Raw genomic sequence first — 19266 nt, 5'->3', positions numbered from 1 at the left:
TTTCTGGCTGTCTCTATCCAATACATAAAGATAATAATAAAAAAAAAAAAAAGATAAGGACTCTGCTGTTTTTCACAGTAAATGTATCAACAGATAACATTTTATGTTTTTGTAGGGATAGGATGCGAGCTTGGGTAGACAGATTTTGGTTGCTAAAGTAAATATCTTTATGTGTTAAATTTCACTACAAATGGAGGTTGGGTGTTAGCACACCCAGATAAGCACACATAGTGCTAGCACAAGGACCCACTCAAGGATCTGGGTTCAAGCCTTCAACTCCCCACCTTCACTTCGTTAAGAGTTGGAACAGGTGTGCAGGTGTCTATCTTTCACTCTCCCTCTCTGTCTCCCCCTCCTCTCTCTATTTCTCTCTGTCCTGTCAAATAAAATAGAAAAAAAATGGTCACCCGGAGCAGTGGATTTTAGTGGACACTAAGCCCCAGCAATAACTATGAAGTCCAAAAAAAATCTTACCACTAACACACTATCAAACCGTCAAGCCTCAGGCATTGTTTTAGAAACTATCTTTTTTATTCTTGTCACTTTTCCACTAGTTGTTTGAATACTGGAAGTCTATATTTCGTGCCCCTGTTACTATCAGAGTAATTATTTAAAAACTAGTCTTGTACTGAAATACAGAAGTTTTTGATGTCCTTCTTCTATATGCAATTCTATCTCTTGTCTACTTAACTTTGTCTCTTCTTCCTTGTAAAAAGAACCTGATTTACAGCAGATAAAAATTTTATTACGGGAGTTGGGCGGTAGCACGGCGGGTAAGCGCAGGTGGTGCAAATCACAAGGACTGGCTTAAGGATCCCGGTTGGAACCCCAAGCTCCCCACCTGCAGGGGAGTCGCTTCACAAGCAGTGAAGCAGGTCTGCAGGTGTCTATCTTTCTCTCCCTCTCTCTGTCTTCCTCTCCTCTCTCCATTTTTCTCTGTCCTATCTAACAACATTGACATCAATAATAACTACAACAATAAAACAAGGGCAACAAAATAAATAAATAAATTTATAAAAAATAGTTGTTTATTTATTTTACAGTGCTCTACCATACCAAGCTCACATCTGTTCTGTACTTGTGTGTATTATTGACTTTTGTGTGAGATACAGGTTTTTATTTTAAAAATCTCTTTAAAAAAGAAAAAGGCTTATAGAAACTGATAGCATAATATGTACTCCCAGATAAGGTTAAGAAGGATGGTTTGTAGAATGCTAGCAAAAGTGAAAAAAAAAAAACTTACGTAAAGAACTAAAAGTAGAGATGCTTCAGAAGAAGAAACCCAATAGTATATGAAAAGAAATCTGTTTGACTCCTTTGTGATAGTGCTATTAATGCCATATCAGGTAGGAAATGTATGTCATATTGAGACAATGGAAATGAGTAAATGTAAAGCTAATAGTTGACATAGATCATAATATATTTGATTATGGAACTCTAATCTGATTTCCTTTTTTTTAAACACCCAGATAGTCTCATCTCTGCCTGAATGGACATTTGAAAATACTATAACCACCACTTGCAAGCATGGCGACCTCATCGAAGTTATCTTCATTGAGTGATGAGGGCAGATCAGACAATTATGTTGAACCACACTACAAGGAATGGTATCGAGTAGCCATGGACATGCTGATTGACCAAGGGTTAGAAGCATACCAAGAATTTCTTGCCAAGGAACGAGTTTCAGACTTTCTAGCTGAAGAAGAAATTAATTATATTCTGAAAAATGCCCAGAAAGTTGTACAGAATACAACTCATGGTACTGATAATTCCTGTGACGATGCTTCATCTTCAGGGACATACTGGCCAGTTGAGTCTGATGTGGAAGCTCCAAATCTTGACTTAGGTTGGCCATATGTAATGCCTGGACTCTTAGGTGTTACACATATAGTCCTCCTCTTTCATCCACCGAGAGCACACTTACTTACAATAAAGGAGACCATTCGGAAAATGATAAAAGAAGCAAGAAAGGTAATATTTCTATTTTTAATGAAAGCTAACATGTAATAAAAAGGACAAAAGTAGTATACCAGATATAGATACATAAATAGATATATACATATATCTTTAGATGGATATATTTGTAGATTTTCAAAAGGGCATGTGTATGAACTGTGTTTTTACTTTGAGGAAATATACATTTGGGTAAATAGAAAGGTTTAGTACCCATACTTTGCATATACCTGGAAATAGAACTATGTTATTTCATATATATATTCTATTATGAGAGAGAGAGAGAGAGAGAGAGAGAGAGAGAAACCAGAGCACTACTGCACAGCTCTCGAAAGAGAAACCAGAGCACTATTGCACAGCTCTCTGGCTGATGGTGGTACCAGATACTGAACCTAGTAGCTCAGAAGCTCAGGCAGGAAAATCTTTTGCAGAACCATTATGCTATCTCCACAGCCCAATATTAGATTCTTTCTAAAAATGAGACTATAAAATCTACAATGAAGTTTTCAAATGCTTAGAATTAAGGCCGTGATTGTCTTTATTAAATATTTATGTTGGTTTATCTGAGAAATTTTATTTTTTTGCTCAGCTAAAATTCTGATTTTATTTTCTTAATCAATCTAATAGAAATCATGGAGAATTCTCTTTGTACTTAGTATCATGATAGTTACTTTAGAAACTATTCATGCTATTTATTGAGTTTAATCTAGAGTATAAAAAAATGTTTGGGTAAAAATTAAGATTTGTTAACTATAAAGTTTCTGTTTTGCCTATTTATTGGTTATAAATATTATATAATACACAAATTTAGTTCTAAAGAGATCATAGGGTGCACACATGCGTGGTATTGCTTTCTTCCCTATCAATAAGACACAGGAATGCTTGAAAAAGCTTGCTTTTGTGAAGTACAGATAGAAAAGCCCCTTGAAATATATAGTGACATAGCAGTTTGCACTAGAGGCAACTAAAAGCCTTGCAATCATCTTAAGGAGGCACAATGTTCAGAGTCAAATGTAGGCTTTGCAAAAGTAAGATAATTTTTTCCCATAAAACCTTTGGAACTTTAATAAACTTATTATTTAGCCATGTTTACTCTGTTAGCAATATTATATGAGAGGAAATGTTAATCAATTCCAATGGTTAAATATTAGTCATACAATCAAACATATGGTGGATTCCTAAAATTTTGTTGAATGAATTCAGTTCATTTCAATGTTTTGAACTACACCATATTTTTAAAACTAGTCTATGATCTGTAAACACTTTACAAAATTGTATCTTATAACATAACAAAGATATGAAAATAAATCTTTGTAAATGTAAAATAACATATCAAATACTGCTTTTTACTAATTTCTCTTTTTGGGGGGGATAATATGGTTATGAACCTCAGTGTTAAGTGAAAATTTATATTAGTGAAAATAATTATTATTGTGGCAAAATTAGTAGTTATGAACTCATCAGCCTATATCCCAGTAGGTTTCTCTGAAACATTGTATTTCTGTGATGTAAAAATTAAATTTAGGAGATATCATAAGTTCATAGACTAGCACTTACTGAAGCTGTCATTAGTCATCACTGTTTGATGTATTTTTCTTTGTAATGTGGCAGCTATTGATTTAGTGAGCCACTACAAGTAATATCCTCTGCCTCTTCTTCTCTGCTAAGAATTCCTATTTGCATTAACAAGCCAAAGAACTTCATACTGCAAAAACTATAATGTAATGCTTTGCTCCCCTTTTACAATATCTAAGTGCTGTAAAATGAAGAACAAAACTTTTAGATTTGTCTACATATTCAAGCTATATTTTAAAAAGAGAGAATTGTTTCAACAGTCTAAATTGAACATATTGCAATTAATATAAATAAGTACAGAAAAACTTTTCCCTAAAACACTGGATTTCTGTTAGTTTCTAACCTGGTGCAATGAACATAGAAGCCAGATAGGTTCATGTACATTGAAAGTATATTTCCCATGTATTTTAAGAATTTCTTCATATGTCTCTTGTCTGTTTAAAGATATGTAAGGGTCAGGTAGTTCACAAAACTACCGATCTTAAAATCTCTCTAGACTGATTAGTTTAAAACTGGATGAGTTCCTATAAAAATTAAAAGAAAAGCAAGCTTATTTATTTTTTAATGTTTTTTAAAAATATTTATTTTATTTATTTATTCCCTTTTGTTGCCCTTGTTGTTTTATTGTTGTAGTTATTATTGTTGTTGTTGTTGTTGGATAGAACAGAGAGAAATGGAGAAAGGAGGGGAAGACAGAGAGGAGGAGAGAAAGCTAGACACCTGCAGACCTGCTTCACCGCTTGTGAAGCAACTGCCCTGCAGGTGGGGAGCCGGGGTCCTTGTGCTTTGCGTCACCTGCACTTAACCCGCTGCGCTACATCCCGACTCCCGCAAACTTATTTTTTTAAGATTTTTTTTTCTTCATTTCTTTTATATGAGAGAAAGAAAAAATCCAGTGCACTGCTCTGGTATATGTTTTATCAGGGCTAGAACGCAGAGCCTCAGGTGTGCAAGTCCATGCTCAGCCAACAAACCTGTTTCCCAAGCCATAGAACAAATATTATTGTGAAAAATAACTTTGGTGGAATAGTTAATTAATCAATTTATTTATAAAAAGGAAACATTGACAAAACCATAGGATAAGAGGAGTAAAACTCCACACAATTCCCACCACCAGAACTTCATATCCCATCTCCTTCCCTGATAGCCCTCTTACTCTTTAACCCTCTGGGTGCATGAACCCAAGGTCATTGTGGGATGCAGAAGGTGGAAGGTCTGGCATCTGTAATTGCTTCCCCACTAAACATGGGCTTTGACAGGTCAATCCATACTCCCAGCCTCTCTCTCTCCCTAGTAGGGTGGGGCTCTGGGGAAGCTCAGCTCCAGGACACATCGTTGGGGTTGTCTGTCCTGGGAAGTCTGGTTGGCATCCTGCTAGCATCTGGAACCTGGTGGCTGAAAAGAGAGTAACATACAAAGCCAAACAAATTGTTGATCAATCATGAACCTAAATGCTGGAATAGTGCAGATGAAGAGTTAGGGGCACTCCATTTTGTAGATAGCTAGTAGGCATATTTTATATTCTAAAGGGCCTGTGGCTATACTAGTTTTTTGTTTGTTTGTTTGTATTTTTTTGTTGTTGTTTTTCCCTGAGCCTGAAATATGATATACAGGTGGATCCGAGTTATTGTCTGGGGAGATGATGTCATGGCTGGAAAAGGAACAGAAATCTGGATCAGGGAAGAGAGTAGCTCCCTAATATGGGAAAGGGGTACAAATATTGTTGACTGTAAACCCCATCAATTTGATTTGGTCTGGGGCCTCTCTATATTCAGCTTAGGAGCCTATGTGACCTTTGCATCCCTGTAGATCTGAGCTCACATTCTGTGGTCATGAGTAGTAATAGTCCAAGCTGCCCCAATAGCTAATAGTTAATTTTTAGTTAATAGTTAATTTTATAAAGATGAGTGTTTTATGACTATCATATACTCACCAGGAAAGTGAAGTTCTTACAGTTCTTAAGAATCAATGGAAGTTTATTAGATTTTAAGATAAACTTTGTTTTGAATCATTTTCAGAGGATAAATTCTCTAAACAAATATCCAAAAAATGGTAATTTACCTGTACTGCTAACTCTCAATCAATTACCATAGTATTATAAAGAAAATTATTTTTTCATAGCACTTAAATAATACATATTTAGATGGATAGAACAAAAATTTTTGTTAGTGATTTAATAATGATTGACAAGACTGTAGGATAAGAGGGGTATAATTCCATATGATTCCCACCACCAGAATTCTGTATCCCATCCCCTTCTTTGGAAAGTTCCCTATTCTTTATCCCTCTGGGGGTGTGGACCAAAATTCTTCATGGGGTGCAGAAGGTGGAAGGTTTGGCTTCTGTAGTTGTTGCTCCACTGGACATGGACAGTGGCAGGTTGTTCCATACCCCCAGAAAAATATTTCTCACCCCTAATTTCTCAGGAAAAATATGTCTGGTAGTCAGCAAAGAAATTTTTGAACATATATAGCTGAATAAATAGTGCTGGAAACGTGAGATACAGAACTCAGGATGTGAGCTCAGAAAATAATTTAAATCCATTTTTACTGTTCTGTTTGCAGTTGAGATCAAGTGCTTGTGAAAATAAATGCCACATTATGGAAAAGTCTTAAAATAATGAAAATAATCCAACAGGATTTTCTTATAGAGGTCCAAATGTTTGAAGTCTGATCATCATAACCACCAACTTGACCATCCAATCCTTGAGAAAAGGAAAAAAAAAATATGTCATTTCATGTCTCCCCTGACAATGTTTTGATTTTGAATTTTTTGAATTTGCTTTTGAATTTGATTGTTGAGTTGTTGCTTCTACCTTATGTGATGTAATAGTCATTATATATATATATATATATAAAATCATTGTTTTTTCAAGATTAGATTATAATCTTTCTACCATAAATTCATTTTTTATCTATTCATTTTATTTTATAAGCTGTCCCTTAGATATTGTTTTAAAAGTTTTTTTTTTTAAACTTTATTGTTGGATAGAAACAGAAATTGAGAGGGAATGCAGAGATAAGAGAGGGAGAGAGATAGAGACCTGCAGCACTGCTTCACCACTTATGAAGCTTTCCCCCTGCAGGTTTTTTTTTTTAAGAATTTTTCATTTGGAAAATTAAATTATAGATAACATTTAATTGTTTCCTAAAAGGACCACTGGTTTTATTTACTGGAATTTTTTTCCTAATCTATTTCTATTTGTCACATTGTGCTTAATATAAAAGTCTGATAGCATCTAGCAAGACTTTTCCCATGCAATTATATGTCTCTTAAGAAATGTTCCCAAGATGACATATACATTATTCTTAATTACCATGAACACTTCTTATGAAAGTATCCTCTCTAATTATTTTTAAAAGTCATCTTTCATTAAAATAATTGTTTATTCTAGCCACTCAGTGACAGATACCCCCAAGTTGTGAAGTTATAAGATTATGACTTCTAGTAGTGTTGAATATATAAATGCTATTTGCATCTGTTACCTGACTCTAGACAAGCTCTTCTGTAAAATAGAAATCTTACTCTTATGAAATGTGGAGTTAAGAAGATACGTAAGCAAAAGTCTAGTGAGAATTAGGGCAGAGTAATTCCTGAGGTGTTGTATACTCCCTTTCCTGAGTTCAGGTCTTGGTTCCTCCCTGACTCACTGTACCTGGGTGTGTCTGTTAATGGCCTTGGGAGTTGTTAGTAATACAGACAAACATTAACTATTTGTTGGCCTCCTGGCTGAAAGTGGAAAGGTGAACAGATGATGGGGACTTGTCCTTTGATTTGACTGGTACTATAGAAGTAGTACTGCATGAGGGATCTGCCACTGTGTATGTCATCAGTCAAGCCATTGTACTACAGGTATCTGCAGTTATTTGGTGAATATAAAGCAAAGTCTTTTCATGTGTTTTGTTTTTAAGTCTAATGTTTCTGTTCTGACCTCTGATTGTGCTTACAGCCACTCTTGATCATTTCAGTAAGCCTTATTCTTGACTGAATTAATTCATTATATGGACAATTTCTCTTGTGTCATTTCCATGTGATACACTTTGAAGTTATATCCTACATAGCTAGTTGATTTTTATGTATTTATAAGTGTCTTTATCAGACAAGGAAGGGTTACCTCCCTTGTTATAGTCTCTGTTTTATTAAGAGTTTGCTTTTCTCCCTCCCCCTCCTTATTGCAGCTCTCATTGTGAGTGCTCACATCTTTGAATTGAAATAAAAATTAGCTTCTTCTAGGAAATATCTTTTGACTAGTTAGATTCAATGGCGTTACTCTCCTGTGACATTAATTCAAACAACTCTTCTCAGAAAAAGCTGCATTATAGGTCAATATATGTGGGCAAGAGTGTTATTAAAATTACACTGACATCATCAAGATACTTATTGTGTTTGTGAGGGAATTGTCTCCCTACTCCAAACTCCAGGTGCTATACAGAGAAAAAACACATTCCATTTATCTATTCCTTTTCTTCACTACTACCAGTAATCTAGGGGATAGTAAGTGTATAATATTAATACAGCTCCTTAAGGGAGAGAAGAAAGGACAAAAGTTCTAGGACTCTTTAACTTTATGTCAGGCGAGCTTTTTACTTTCTTGGTTGACTTGGTAACTTTTTATGAGCAAAAAATTGCATCTTCTTTTGCTATTGTCCAAATTCAAATAACACTTAAAAAAAAATGTCTTCCTAGACTAGTATGAAAAGATAGCTTGAATCCCAGTTCAGTCGGTATCCTGCAGTCATTACCCTACAAGCTTTCTGAACTTTACTGATCCTGTTTTGAAATGCAAAGGTAAATACTATATAGAATTTTTGTGAGAATGGATTAAAACAGCTTGTATATACAACATGGCACCATATATTCAATATTCAGTATGTAATTTTTTTTTCACTTTTGTTGCCCTTGTTGTTTTATCATTGTTACGGTTTTTATTGTTGTTATTGCTGTTTTGTTGTTCAATAGGACAGAGAGAAATTGAGAGAGGAATGGAAGACAGAAAGGGAGAGAGAAAGATAAACACCTACAGACCTGCTTCACCATTTGTGAGGTGACTCCCCTGCAGGTGGGTGCCAGGGGCTGGAATCAGTATCCTTATGCTGGTCCTTGCACTTCGCACCATGCACATTTAACGAGCTTCGCTACTGACCAACCCCTGGTATATAGTTTTTAGACTCTTTCTCATGTTCTTTTCTTCTCTACCCCTCCTCCTACAACTATAGTATTCCAGACCTTAAGTTTTCCAAAAATTTCATCAGTCTATATTTCACCATCTCTTGAATTTACCACATTTGTTACTTTAAAGTAAGGTTCATGTCTGACCAAGTTCAGTATCCAGCAAGCCATTGTCACTAAAGATCCATAATATAGTTCATAAGGTAGAAGCATCTGCCTGGCCTTGCACAGGACCTTTGGAACCCTGGCACCACAAGAATGTGCAATAACTCCATTGTTGTGGTGTCTCTCCTCTTCTTTATCTCTCTTTCTGAAATAAAAATAAAGTTGTGGGTTTAGGGTAAATAGAATAATGGTTATGCAAAGAGACTTTTGTGCCTGAGGCTCCAAAGTCCTAGGTTCAGTCCCCTGCGCCACCATAAACCAGAACTGAGTAGTGCTCTGGTAAGAAATAATTGAATAAATAAAGTTGCCCCACAAATTGTGAAAATCACCATGTGCAGGTTCTTGGTGCCACACATGCATAAAAGCACTGTCATTAGGAATGCCAGGTAGGTCTAGGTCTATTAGCTATTCTTAATAATCTGTACTTGGTATTCATTACAGGTCAAATCTGTTTCCTCCCTGCTATTGCTTACAAGATTCCAAATAAGAAAATGTTGATTTGGAATAACTGTATTTGGAAATAATCCATATTATGAACATAGTTCAGATGTTTGCATTTATGTTTATAATGTGCAAAGAGATATTACATTAAAAAAATTAATTAAGGGGCTGGGTGATGGTGTACCTGTAGTTTCATGGGTGGTGAAGTAGTGCTGCAGGTGTCTCTCTGTTTTTCTATCCCCCATTCCTCTCAATTTTTCTGTCATATCAAAGTCAAAAAATAAAATTAAATTTAAATAAAAATAAAAATAACTTCAAATAACAGGAACAATTGTATCTCTAGAAACTCAAAGGAATGTAGAGGAAGAGAAGATTGATTGACTCTTATTATTCCTGTAAAATGTTAAAAATAAATTGCACCGGAGTCTGGCAGTAGCGTAGCGAGTTAAACGCAGATGGCACAAAGTGCAAGGACCAGCATAAGGATCCCAGTTCGAGATCCTGGCTACCCACCTGCAGGGGAGTCGCTTCACAAGTGGTGAAGCAGGTCTGCAGGTGTCTATCTTTCTCTCCCCCTCTCTGTCTTCCTCTCCTCTCTCCATTTCTCTCTGTCCTATCCAACAACGGCGACAACATTATAACAACAAGGGTAAAAAAGGGGAATAAATAAATACAAATAAATAAATAAATTGCGGCACCCAGCTCATTGCGATAAGCTTAGGATCTCGGGTATGTCTTAACATATAAAAATAGTGGAGAGTTGCTCTGAGGCCCTTTTGTGAGGATGACATTTTGAATTTCAAGGAGTCTGCCTATTACTCTTTACTTGTAAGGGATTCATCATATGCCATATGCTTTTAAGTCAATTACTGGTGTCTTTTAAGGAACCACTCTTAAGCTAATCTTTAAAAATAAATGGTAGACTTTTATCATTGGGATTGAAACTAACATCTGGTTTTGAATAATGGATTTACATCATATAATCCAGTAATTGTAGTAGGGAGTATTTATTGAACATTTCTGTGTCATGCACTTTGCTAAGCATTTTACATGCATTACTTTAAATTGACCTTCAGAGCCACCTTGTGAAATATGTACTTTGCCATCCATATTTTATAGATGAAAAAATATACTTTCTTGTGATAGATATTACTTTTGATAGTCATAATGGAGCAAAATGAAACCAAAGTGATCATAATTGAAAAGTAGTAATGACTGCATATTATGAAACGAAGGCTCAAGAAGATTTGATTGTGAGGATGTAGAATTGAGACCAGTTAATGGAAATATGGAAGCACTGGCTTCTAAAGGGTTCAGGTTCAAGGTGTTTATAGGATTGCTTTTGGAAATCAGCTGCAACATACCTGGAACTAACAAAGTTTGTGATATGTATTGGATATATAGTACCTGGGATTCTGATTATGTCAGCAGACACTGAGAAGAAAAGGGTTATTTCAATTCAAATATAGGGAAATTTTAAAGTAAGGAGAAAAGAGGAAGAATATAAAATTGTCCAATTTTCCTTTGACCATCCTTGCTGGTGAAAAGTTTGGCAGTCCATTTATTCATCTAGTTAATATTTATGCAGTTCTTTTCTTTTTTCTTTTCTTTTCTTTTCTTTTCTTTTCTTTTCTTTTCTTTTCTTTTCTTTTCTTTTCTTCTCTTTTTCCTCCAGGGTTATTGCTGGGCTCCGTGCCTGCGCCATGAATCCACCGCTCCTGGAGGCCATTTTTTTCCCCTTGTTGTAGCCTCCTTGTGATTATTATTATTGCCATTGTTCGTTGTTGGACAGGACAGAGAAATGGAGAGAGGAGGGGAAGACAGGAGGAGAGAAATAAAGACACCTGCAGACCTGCTTCACTGACTGTGAAGTGACTCCCCTGCAGGTGGGGAGCCTGGGGCTCGAACCGGGATCCTTATATCGGTCCCTGCGCTTTGCGCCACATGCGCTTAACCCACTGCGCCACCACCTGACCCCTTATATAGTGCTTTTCTGTCTCTCAGTTACTATTGAAGATTCTGAGAATAGTTGAAAGAATAAAATACTACAGAATCCTTGTCCTAAAGTGAGGTTTATATATGAATGGGGAAGCAAAATCAAAGTAAAAAAAATAAATGTAATGGTCCAGGATATATTACAGTGGATACAATGTTGGACTGTCAAGGATGAGGTCTGAGTTCAGTCGCTGTCAGCACATACATAAGAATGGTGCTCTGGGGAGTTGGGTGGTGGCGCAGCGGGTTAAGCGTACGTGGCACAAAGCACAAGGACCGGCTTAAGGATTGCAGTTCGAGCCGGCTTAAGGATTGCAGGGGAATCGCTTCACAGGCGGTGAAGCAGGTCTGCAGGTGTCTATCTTTCCCTCTCCTTCTCTGTGTTCCCCTCCTCACTCCATTTCTCTCTGTCCTGTCCAACAACGACGACATCAATAACCACAACAAGGGCTTCAAAAGGGAAAATAAATAAATATTAAAAAAAAAAAGAATGGTGATCTGGTTCTTTCCCCACCCCCCACTTCTCTTATAAATAAATGATCAAATACAATGTTTAAAAATAAAACAAATTCAATGAATTAAGAATGGAATAAAAAGTAGCACAAAAAGATGGTTGGGTTGGGAGAGTGAAGAGTATTGGGAAAGTAATTTACAGGTTTTAATATGGTATTCACATCATCAACAAAGTGACACTGAAATCCAAATGAAAGGAAAGAGAAATGAGCCATGAACCTATCAGGAGCAGAGCAAACTAACCAAAGTAAGCTTTAGGGCAGAAACATGGCTCTTTATTTTTAGAAACAATATTTGCTAATTCAAGGGAGCAAAAAGGAGAGGAGTAGAATATGAATTCAGATACATAAAAAGGCAGTCTTGGGGCATACATTGACTTTGATTTATGCTCTGTAAATGGGAACCTACTGGATAATTTGAACAAAAGAAGTGGCTTGTTCAATTTTAAGGATACACCTGGATGAGCTATTGAACTGACTGTAGATACTGGTATATTTATCTTAGGCTGTAAAAATAATTGAAGTATGAGATAATGGTGTCTCAGATTGTTATGATGGTAGTAATGATAACTAGATTTGTTTATATATGGAAAGCAATAAAATATAATGTGAAATAAATTGAAAATTGAGATTACAGTTTTTGGCCTGAACAATCAGAATTATGGTATTGGCATTTGAAGTTAACTTTAGAGATTTGGAAATAGTAAGCAGGCACAAATGTCTTTAAGTAATTATAGTCTGCCAATGGTCGACCAATAACTTTAGCCAACAATTCCTAAAGACATGTATAAATAAAGAGCGGAATTCACAATAGAACCTTTTTTTTTCCTTTAAATTGCCACAAGGATTAATGCTGGCGCCTGCATGCAGATTTGACTGCTCCTGGTAGCTATTTATTTTTCCCTTTCTTATCTTTTTTTTTTCTGTCTTAGGGTTAACTTCTTCAAATTTATTTATTTATTTATTATAAAAAGGAAATATTGACAAAACCATAGGCTAAGAGGGGTAAAACTCCATACAATTCCCACCACCAGAGTTCTGCATCCCATCCCCTCGCCTGATAACCCTCCTACTCTTTAACCCTCTGGGAGTATGGACCTAAGGTCATTGTGGGATGCAGAAGGTGGAAGGTCTGGCTTCTGTAATTGCTTCCCCACTGAACATGGGCATTGACAGGTCTTTTCCCAGCCTGTCTCTCTCTTTCCCTAGTGGAGTGGGAATATGGGGAAGCAAAGCTCCAGGACACATTGTTGAGGTTGTCTGTCCAGGGAAGTCTAGTCAGCATGCTGCTAGTGTCTGGAACCTGGTGGCTGAAAAGAGAGTTAATATACAAAGCCAAACAAATTGTTGACCAATCATGAACCTAAAGGCTGGAATAATGCAGATGAAGAGTTGCAGGGTACTCCATTTTGTAGATAGCTAGTAGGCATATTTTAACTATATTCCAAAGGGCCTGTGGCTATACTAGTTTGTTGTTGTTAATTTTTTCCCTGAGCCTGAAATCTGATATGCAGGTGGATCCTAGTTATTGTCTGGGGAGATGATGTCATGGCTGGAAAAAAAGACCTTTCTTTTATAAAGAAAGGACAGAGATAGGACAGAGAGAAGTTGAGGTGGAGGGGGAGGTAAAGAGTAAGAGAGAAAGAAAGACGTTTGTACTTATAGTATTGTATCACCGCCCATGAAGCTTCCCCTTTGCAGGTGGAGATTGAGAGCTTGAACCTTGGTTCTTGCATATGATAACATGTACATTCTTCTGGGTTCACCACTGCTTTGTTCTTCATATTAGAATCAAAACACAGAATGACCAGACTTGGTGATCATGCTTGACTTTGAGGCCTAAATCAGAGATGGGATTTTGAATTCTTAGATAAAATTTAAGTAGAAGGAAATAGATAAGTGCAGTGTGAAAAGGAAAAAGGACTAGATGCTGACCCAAGGAGCTAAGAAAATAAGTTATTATGTAGCATTCTAAGTAGAACCTCCCAATAACAATTATTAAGCAATTCTCATATACTGACTTGGGTTAGCAAAAGAAAGAATAAACAAATGGGGGGAGAGGGTAGATAGCATAATGGTTATGCAAACAGACTCTCATGCCTGAGGCTCCAAAGTCCCAGGTTCAGTTTCCTGCCCACCATAGGCCAGAGCTGAACAGTGCTCTGGTAAAAAAAAAAAAAAAGAATAAGCATATGGTCAAGTGTCACTGGGAGTTCACCCTATTCAGGTCATTTTGGGAGAAATAGATCTATGGTGGTGGTGGCATACTTGGCTTTTTTTTTTTTTTAATTTTTATTTAAGAAAGGATTAACAAAACCATAGAGTAGGAGGGTTACAATTCCACACAATTCCCACCACCCAATCTCCATATCCCACCCCCTACCCTGATAGCTTTCCCATTCTCTATCCTTCTGGGAGCATGGACCCAGGGTCATTGTGGGTTGCAGAAGGTAGAAGGTCTGGCTTCTGTAATTGCTTTCGTAATTGCTTCCCTGCTGAACATGGGCCTTGACTGGTCGGTCCATACTCCCAGTCTGCCTCTCTCTTTCCCTAGTAGGGTGGGTCTCTGGGGAAGCGGAGCTCCAGGACACATTGGTGGGGTCTTCAGTCTAGGGAAGCCTGGCCGGCATCCTGATGACATCTGGAACCTGGTGACTGAAAAGAGAGTTAACATGCGAAGCCAAACAAATTGTTGAGCAATCATGGACCCAAAGCTTGGAATAGTGGAGAGGAAGTGTTAGGGGGGTACTCACTGCAAAGTCTAGTGTACTCCTACTTTCAAGTATATATTTTGCAGTAGTTTACGGATACGTGTGAACATATGCTCTCTCTCACAGAAACTGGGCTTTTTCTGTCAATAGAAAATGTAAAGGTAGTCAAGTAGACTGGAATCAAGAAAAAAGGATGCAGAGAGGTAGATGAAATTTTGTCATGTGTCACATTTCATGCAGATGAAGTGTGGGTATCAGAACTTAGTGACTTATACATTATAGCCACCACCACCCCCAATATTAGTTTTAATATTTAGGCATTAGAGTAAATTGTGGTCTTTCCAACCAGTTTGTACATATGGATGGTGGGAAATGATGAAATGTTTGTGTATAGAATAGTGATGAAACCTGTCCTTAGGCAGATTGTTATTTTTTGTTCATTTGTTTATTTGAAAAGTAGAGGGAAAATATGAAATCGTTGTAACACATCTTGGTATAATGTCATCAACAGATGAAATAGCCTGTCACTGACTAAAGTTCAATATAAGAGAAAAATAGTTTGTGTGTGTGTCGTAATGAGACTTACTGAATGTATTGTTCCTGGCCAATGTTGTTTTTACCATTCTTTTTATTTCATATCAAAAGACAGAGAATAAAATAGAAATAAGGAAAGGGGGGGGAGGAGAGATACCACAGCATTGCTCTATCACTCATGGAAATTCTCCTGGTGCCAGTGTTGTGGTACTCCAATGTGGGAAAATATCTTCTTTTTTAAAAATATTTTTTAAAATATTTATTTATTACTGGATATAGACAGAGAAATTAATAGGGAAGGAGGAGATAGAAAGAAAGAAAGACAGAAAGGCAACTGCTGCCCTATTTCACCACTTGTGAAGCTTTCCCCCTGTAGGTTGGGAACAGGGTCTTGAACCCAGGTCCTTGCAAATTGTAATGCATTCACTTAACTAGGTACTCCACCTCCTAGTCCTGGAAAATATCTTCTTAAAATGAGACTGTATCTTTAACTTCTTGCCTGAAAAGAAAATTTCTGTACCTTCATTTTGTATATTTTTGTTGTTGTTGTGTCAGGACCTTTCAGGCACATGGTTTCACCACTCCTGGCCACTTTTCAAATTTTTTATTAGTTACTCAATAGTGATTTACCAAATTGTAAGATAACAGGGATAGCCACACTGTTTCCATCACTAGAGTTCTGTGTCCCCATTCTTCTCTGGTGGAAACTTTAAAAGTTCTTCTAAAGTCACAGGTACAGGTTGATTTTGTATCCATATCTATATATCTCATTTTTCCTATGGTCCTACCTTCACTTCCTTTCTAAGTCACACCCACACCCATTACTGCTTTCAGGTGTCCTTCCTTTTTCCTCTTCTTTCTCTGATTAGTGAAACAGTGTATAGGCCAATTTTTCATTTAGGTATAGAGACAAAGGGAGAAACAACAGTATAGACTGTGTCTTCCTGTGCCAAGGCACCTTCTATGTGGTGTCCAAGCTAGAAGCTGGCTATATCTATTATGAAAAGAGGCATGCCTTACCTGATGAACTCATATATATATTATATTTATTAATTTGCCCATTTGTTGCCCTTGTTTTTTTCATTGTTGTAGTTATTGTTGTTGTTATTGATGTCGTCATTGTTGGATAGGAAAGAGAGAAATGGAAAGAGGAGGGGAAGACAGAGATGGGGAGAGAAATACACCTGCAGACCTGCCTCACTGCCTGTGGAGCAACTCCCCTGCGGATGGGGAGCCGGGGGCTGGAACCAGGATCCTTATGTTGGTCCTTGCGCTTTGCGCCATGTACACTTAAAGCCCGCTGTGCTACCGCCAGATTCCCTGAAATCCTATATTAAGGAAGGTGTTCTGAGCATCTTAAAACTGTTTCTTAAAGTGTCTTCATTATTTGCTTTTAAGTCAGTAGGATGTACTTTGGTACAGAAAACAATTGACTAAATATACACAATATATATATATATATATTTATATTTGAATATGTAAACAAATATATATGTTGAATTCCTACTATGTGAAAATAGGTCATAAGTGGAAAAAGAAACATTTCAGGTGGTTCATTGTCTTATATTTGGGGGAGTATACTATAAGATTTGTAGGGTTTAACTTATGAACTGTGAGTATTTGAACCAAGTTCCATATACATTATAAAGGACCTGTATTCCCCCCATTATTAATTTTTATATATCAGCATATTCAAGAGACATTATCAAGAATTTTGAAGTAGATAATACTGATAAAATATCTTTGACATACTTATTGGTAAACACAACTTGCTAGTTCAACAAAAGTTTGTGCTAATGGTTTATTTTCTGGAGTAACTAGTGGTAGCTCACCCAGTAAAACTTGCACTCTACTATGCATAAGTACCTGGTTTAAACCCCAGACTACCACAGGGGAACCAGTGTTGGGGAGTGCAGTTGTGGTGTCTTTCCTCTCTGACTCCTTTTCTCTATCTCTCAACATCTATCTAAAAAAAAAAAAAAGCAAGATTTATTTACTCTTAATATCAGTGTACACGTACTCATTATAAAAAGTATGGAAACTATGGGGAAAAGATTAAGAAAAAAATAAACTATAGAAATTTACTCACCTGTGAAATAAAAAGATGAGTTTACACATACATGTGCTTTCAATTATGTATGGCACTTCAGTACCTTATACAAGCCTCTGAAATGGAATGTGCATTTGTAATTTGCTTGATATTGTACTTGGGATTCTGTGTAAAAAATGTACTTCATGATGTTTTCACTTAGGCTTTATTTTTATTTTTCCCCCAGAGTAAAATGACTTCCTGTACTGACAAGCAGTGACGTAACAAAATAGGACCAGGTGGGATCTGGCTGCTCTAGGTTAAAGCAATAAGGAAGTTCCTTGTCTCTAGGGAATTTAAAAAATAATAATATTGACTAAAAGTCGGTCTGTTTTTTATTACAACATGTGGTACTAATTGTCAATAGTATCAGTGATTATGTACTCCACTGGGGCAAATCTTGTTTCTGATATGGCAGATTACTGCTATTTCCACTCAATCCCTACACCTCCTATCCATGGAACACCAGTTGTTGATCTGCTGTGTATTATACAGTATTTCTTTAGCTATAGAGAAAGCTTTATTAATTAATAATCAGTCAAATTAGTTGATTCTTGAATCTATAAATGCACGAACATCACTAATTTTTTATTTTCTTCTAGTAACTAAATCATTTCTTTGCACTTACTCCATTAACTTCTTTTCAACGGTCACATTTTGCTATTCCCTCATGAGTTCAAACATATTTTAAACAGATAAATAAGACTGGAGGTAAAAGCATTGCCATTTGGCTAAATTTCAGTCCAATATATTGTACTAGAAAATTTATAAACTTGGGAAAAAAATCAGTATTTGAGTCATTTATACTGTTATATTTATATTCAGCTATGCTGATATTCTGGAGTAGTTACTGTGAGAAAGGAGTGAAGAATACATGATTTGTGGTCATGTAGTACCTTTACAATAAATAGAGAGATATAGGAAAAGTCTAAAAGTCCAGTCACCAACTGATTATAGCTATCAGGATTGATAGCCTTCAGTTATCTTAATTTACACTCCAAGATTCTTGAATATTATGTTGCTTTTCTACAAGGAAGAATGATTAGATTTATCAAAGAAAATAATGTTTTCTAACATTATTAAAAACTGTATCAAGTGGTCCGGGAGGTGGCGCAGAGGTAAAGCACTGGACTCTCAAGCGTGAGGTCCCAAGTTCAATCCCCGGCAGCACATGTACCAGAGTGATGTCTGGTTCTTTCTCTCTCTCCTATCTTTCTCATAAATAAATAAAATCTTTTAAAAAAAAAACTGTATCAAGCCAATTTCCTAAGGTCTTTGTAAGTATTAGCACAGTTATGTTCACGACTCTGAGACAAATACCCCCTTTCAGAGGTAAAGAACAAAGAGAGATTTAGCCTCTTGTTTAGCAGTAAAGAGTGTCAGAACTGGGATTCAAGCTTTCATAGTGTTCTCAGAGAGGACCTGTGTATATAACCATAACATTTTGGTCTATACTCCAAGAGGGGTAAGTAATAGGGGAGTTTTCTTTTTTAAAAAAATAATTTTTATTTATAAAAAGGAAACACTGACAAAAACCATAGGGTAAGAGGGGTACAACTCCACACAGTTCCCACCACCAGAGCTCTGTATCCCATCCCATCCCCTGCTAGCTTTCCTACTCTTTTTATTTTAATATTTATTTATTCCTTTTTGTTGCCCTTGTTGTTGTTGATGTTGTCGTTGTTGGATAGGACAGAGAGAAATGGGGGGGAGAGGTAGAAAGGAAGAGAGAAAAATGGATACCTACAGACCTGCTTCACAGCTTGTGAAGTGACTCCCTTGCAGGTGGGAAGCTGGGGGGCTCAAACTGGTATCCTTAAGCCAGTCCTTGAGCTTTCCTATTCTTTATCCCTGTGGGAGTATGGACCCAGGGTAATTATGGGATACCTAAGGAACCATAGTATTTCACAAATGGTGAAACAACTCTTCAGGAATCTTCTCTGTTCCTCTCTTTCTCCTCTCTTGAGTAGTGTATTCATATCTAGTCCCAGGCATAACCCTGGAGGCAAAGAAAAAAAAAAAACCTGAAACAATACATAGGTATTTTCTTCTTGTTTTTTTTTTTCTTAATATTATCAGAGAAGAATGAGGAGGGTGGGGAGAAGGAGAAAAGCAATGCTCA

General features: G+C 36.5%; 1 protein-coding gene across 1 annotated transcript in view; it reads left to right on the top strand.

The window, feature by feature from the left end:
• Positions 1-19266, top strand: part of FAM83B (family with sequence similarity 83 member B) — a 107270-nt gene that overhangs the window by 21683 nt on the left and 66321 nt on the right. The window contains exon 2 of the mRNA XM_007516497.3: positions 1470-1971. Coding sequence (XP_007516559.1) covers positions 1528-1971 — 444 coding nt within the window. The 5' untranslated portion in view covers positions 1470-1527. The remainder of the gene's footprint in view (positions 1-1469; positions 1972-19266) is intronic.

Source organism: Erinaceus europaeus, chromosome 4 (assembly GCF_950295315.1).
Source record: "Erinaceus europaeus chromosome 4, mEriEur2.1, whole genome shotgun sequence".
NCBI classification, from domain to species: Eukaryota; Metazoa; Chordata; class Mammalia; order Eulipotyphla; family Erinaceidae; genus Erinaceus; species Erinaceus europaeus.
The sequence above is the reverse complement of the archived record's forward strand: the minus strand, read 5'-3'. Positions and strand labels throughout refer to the sequence as shown.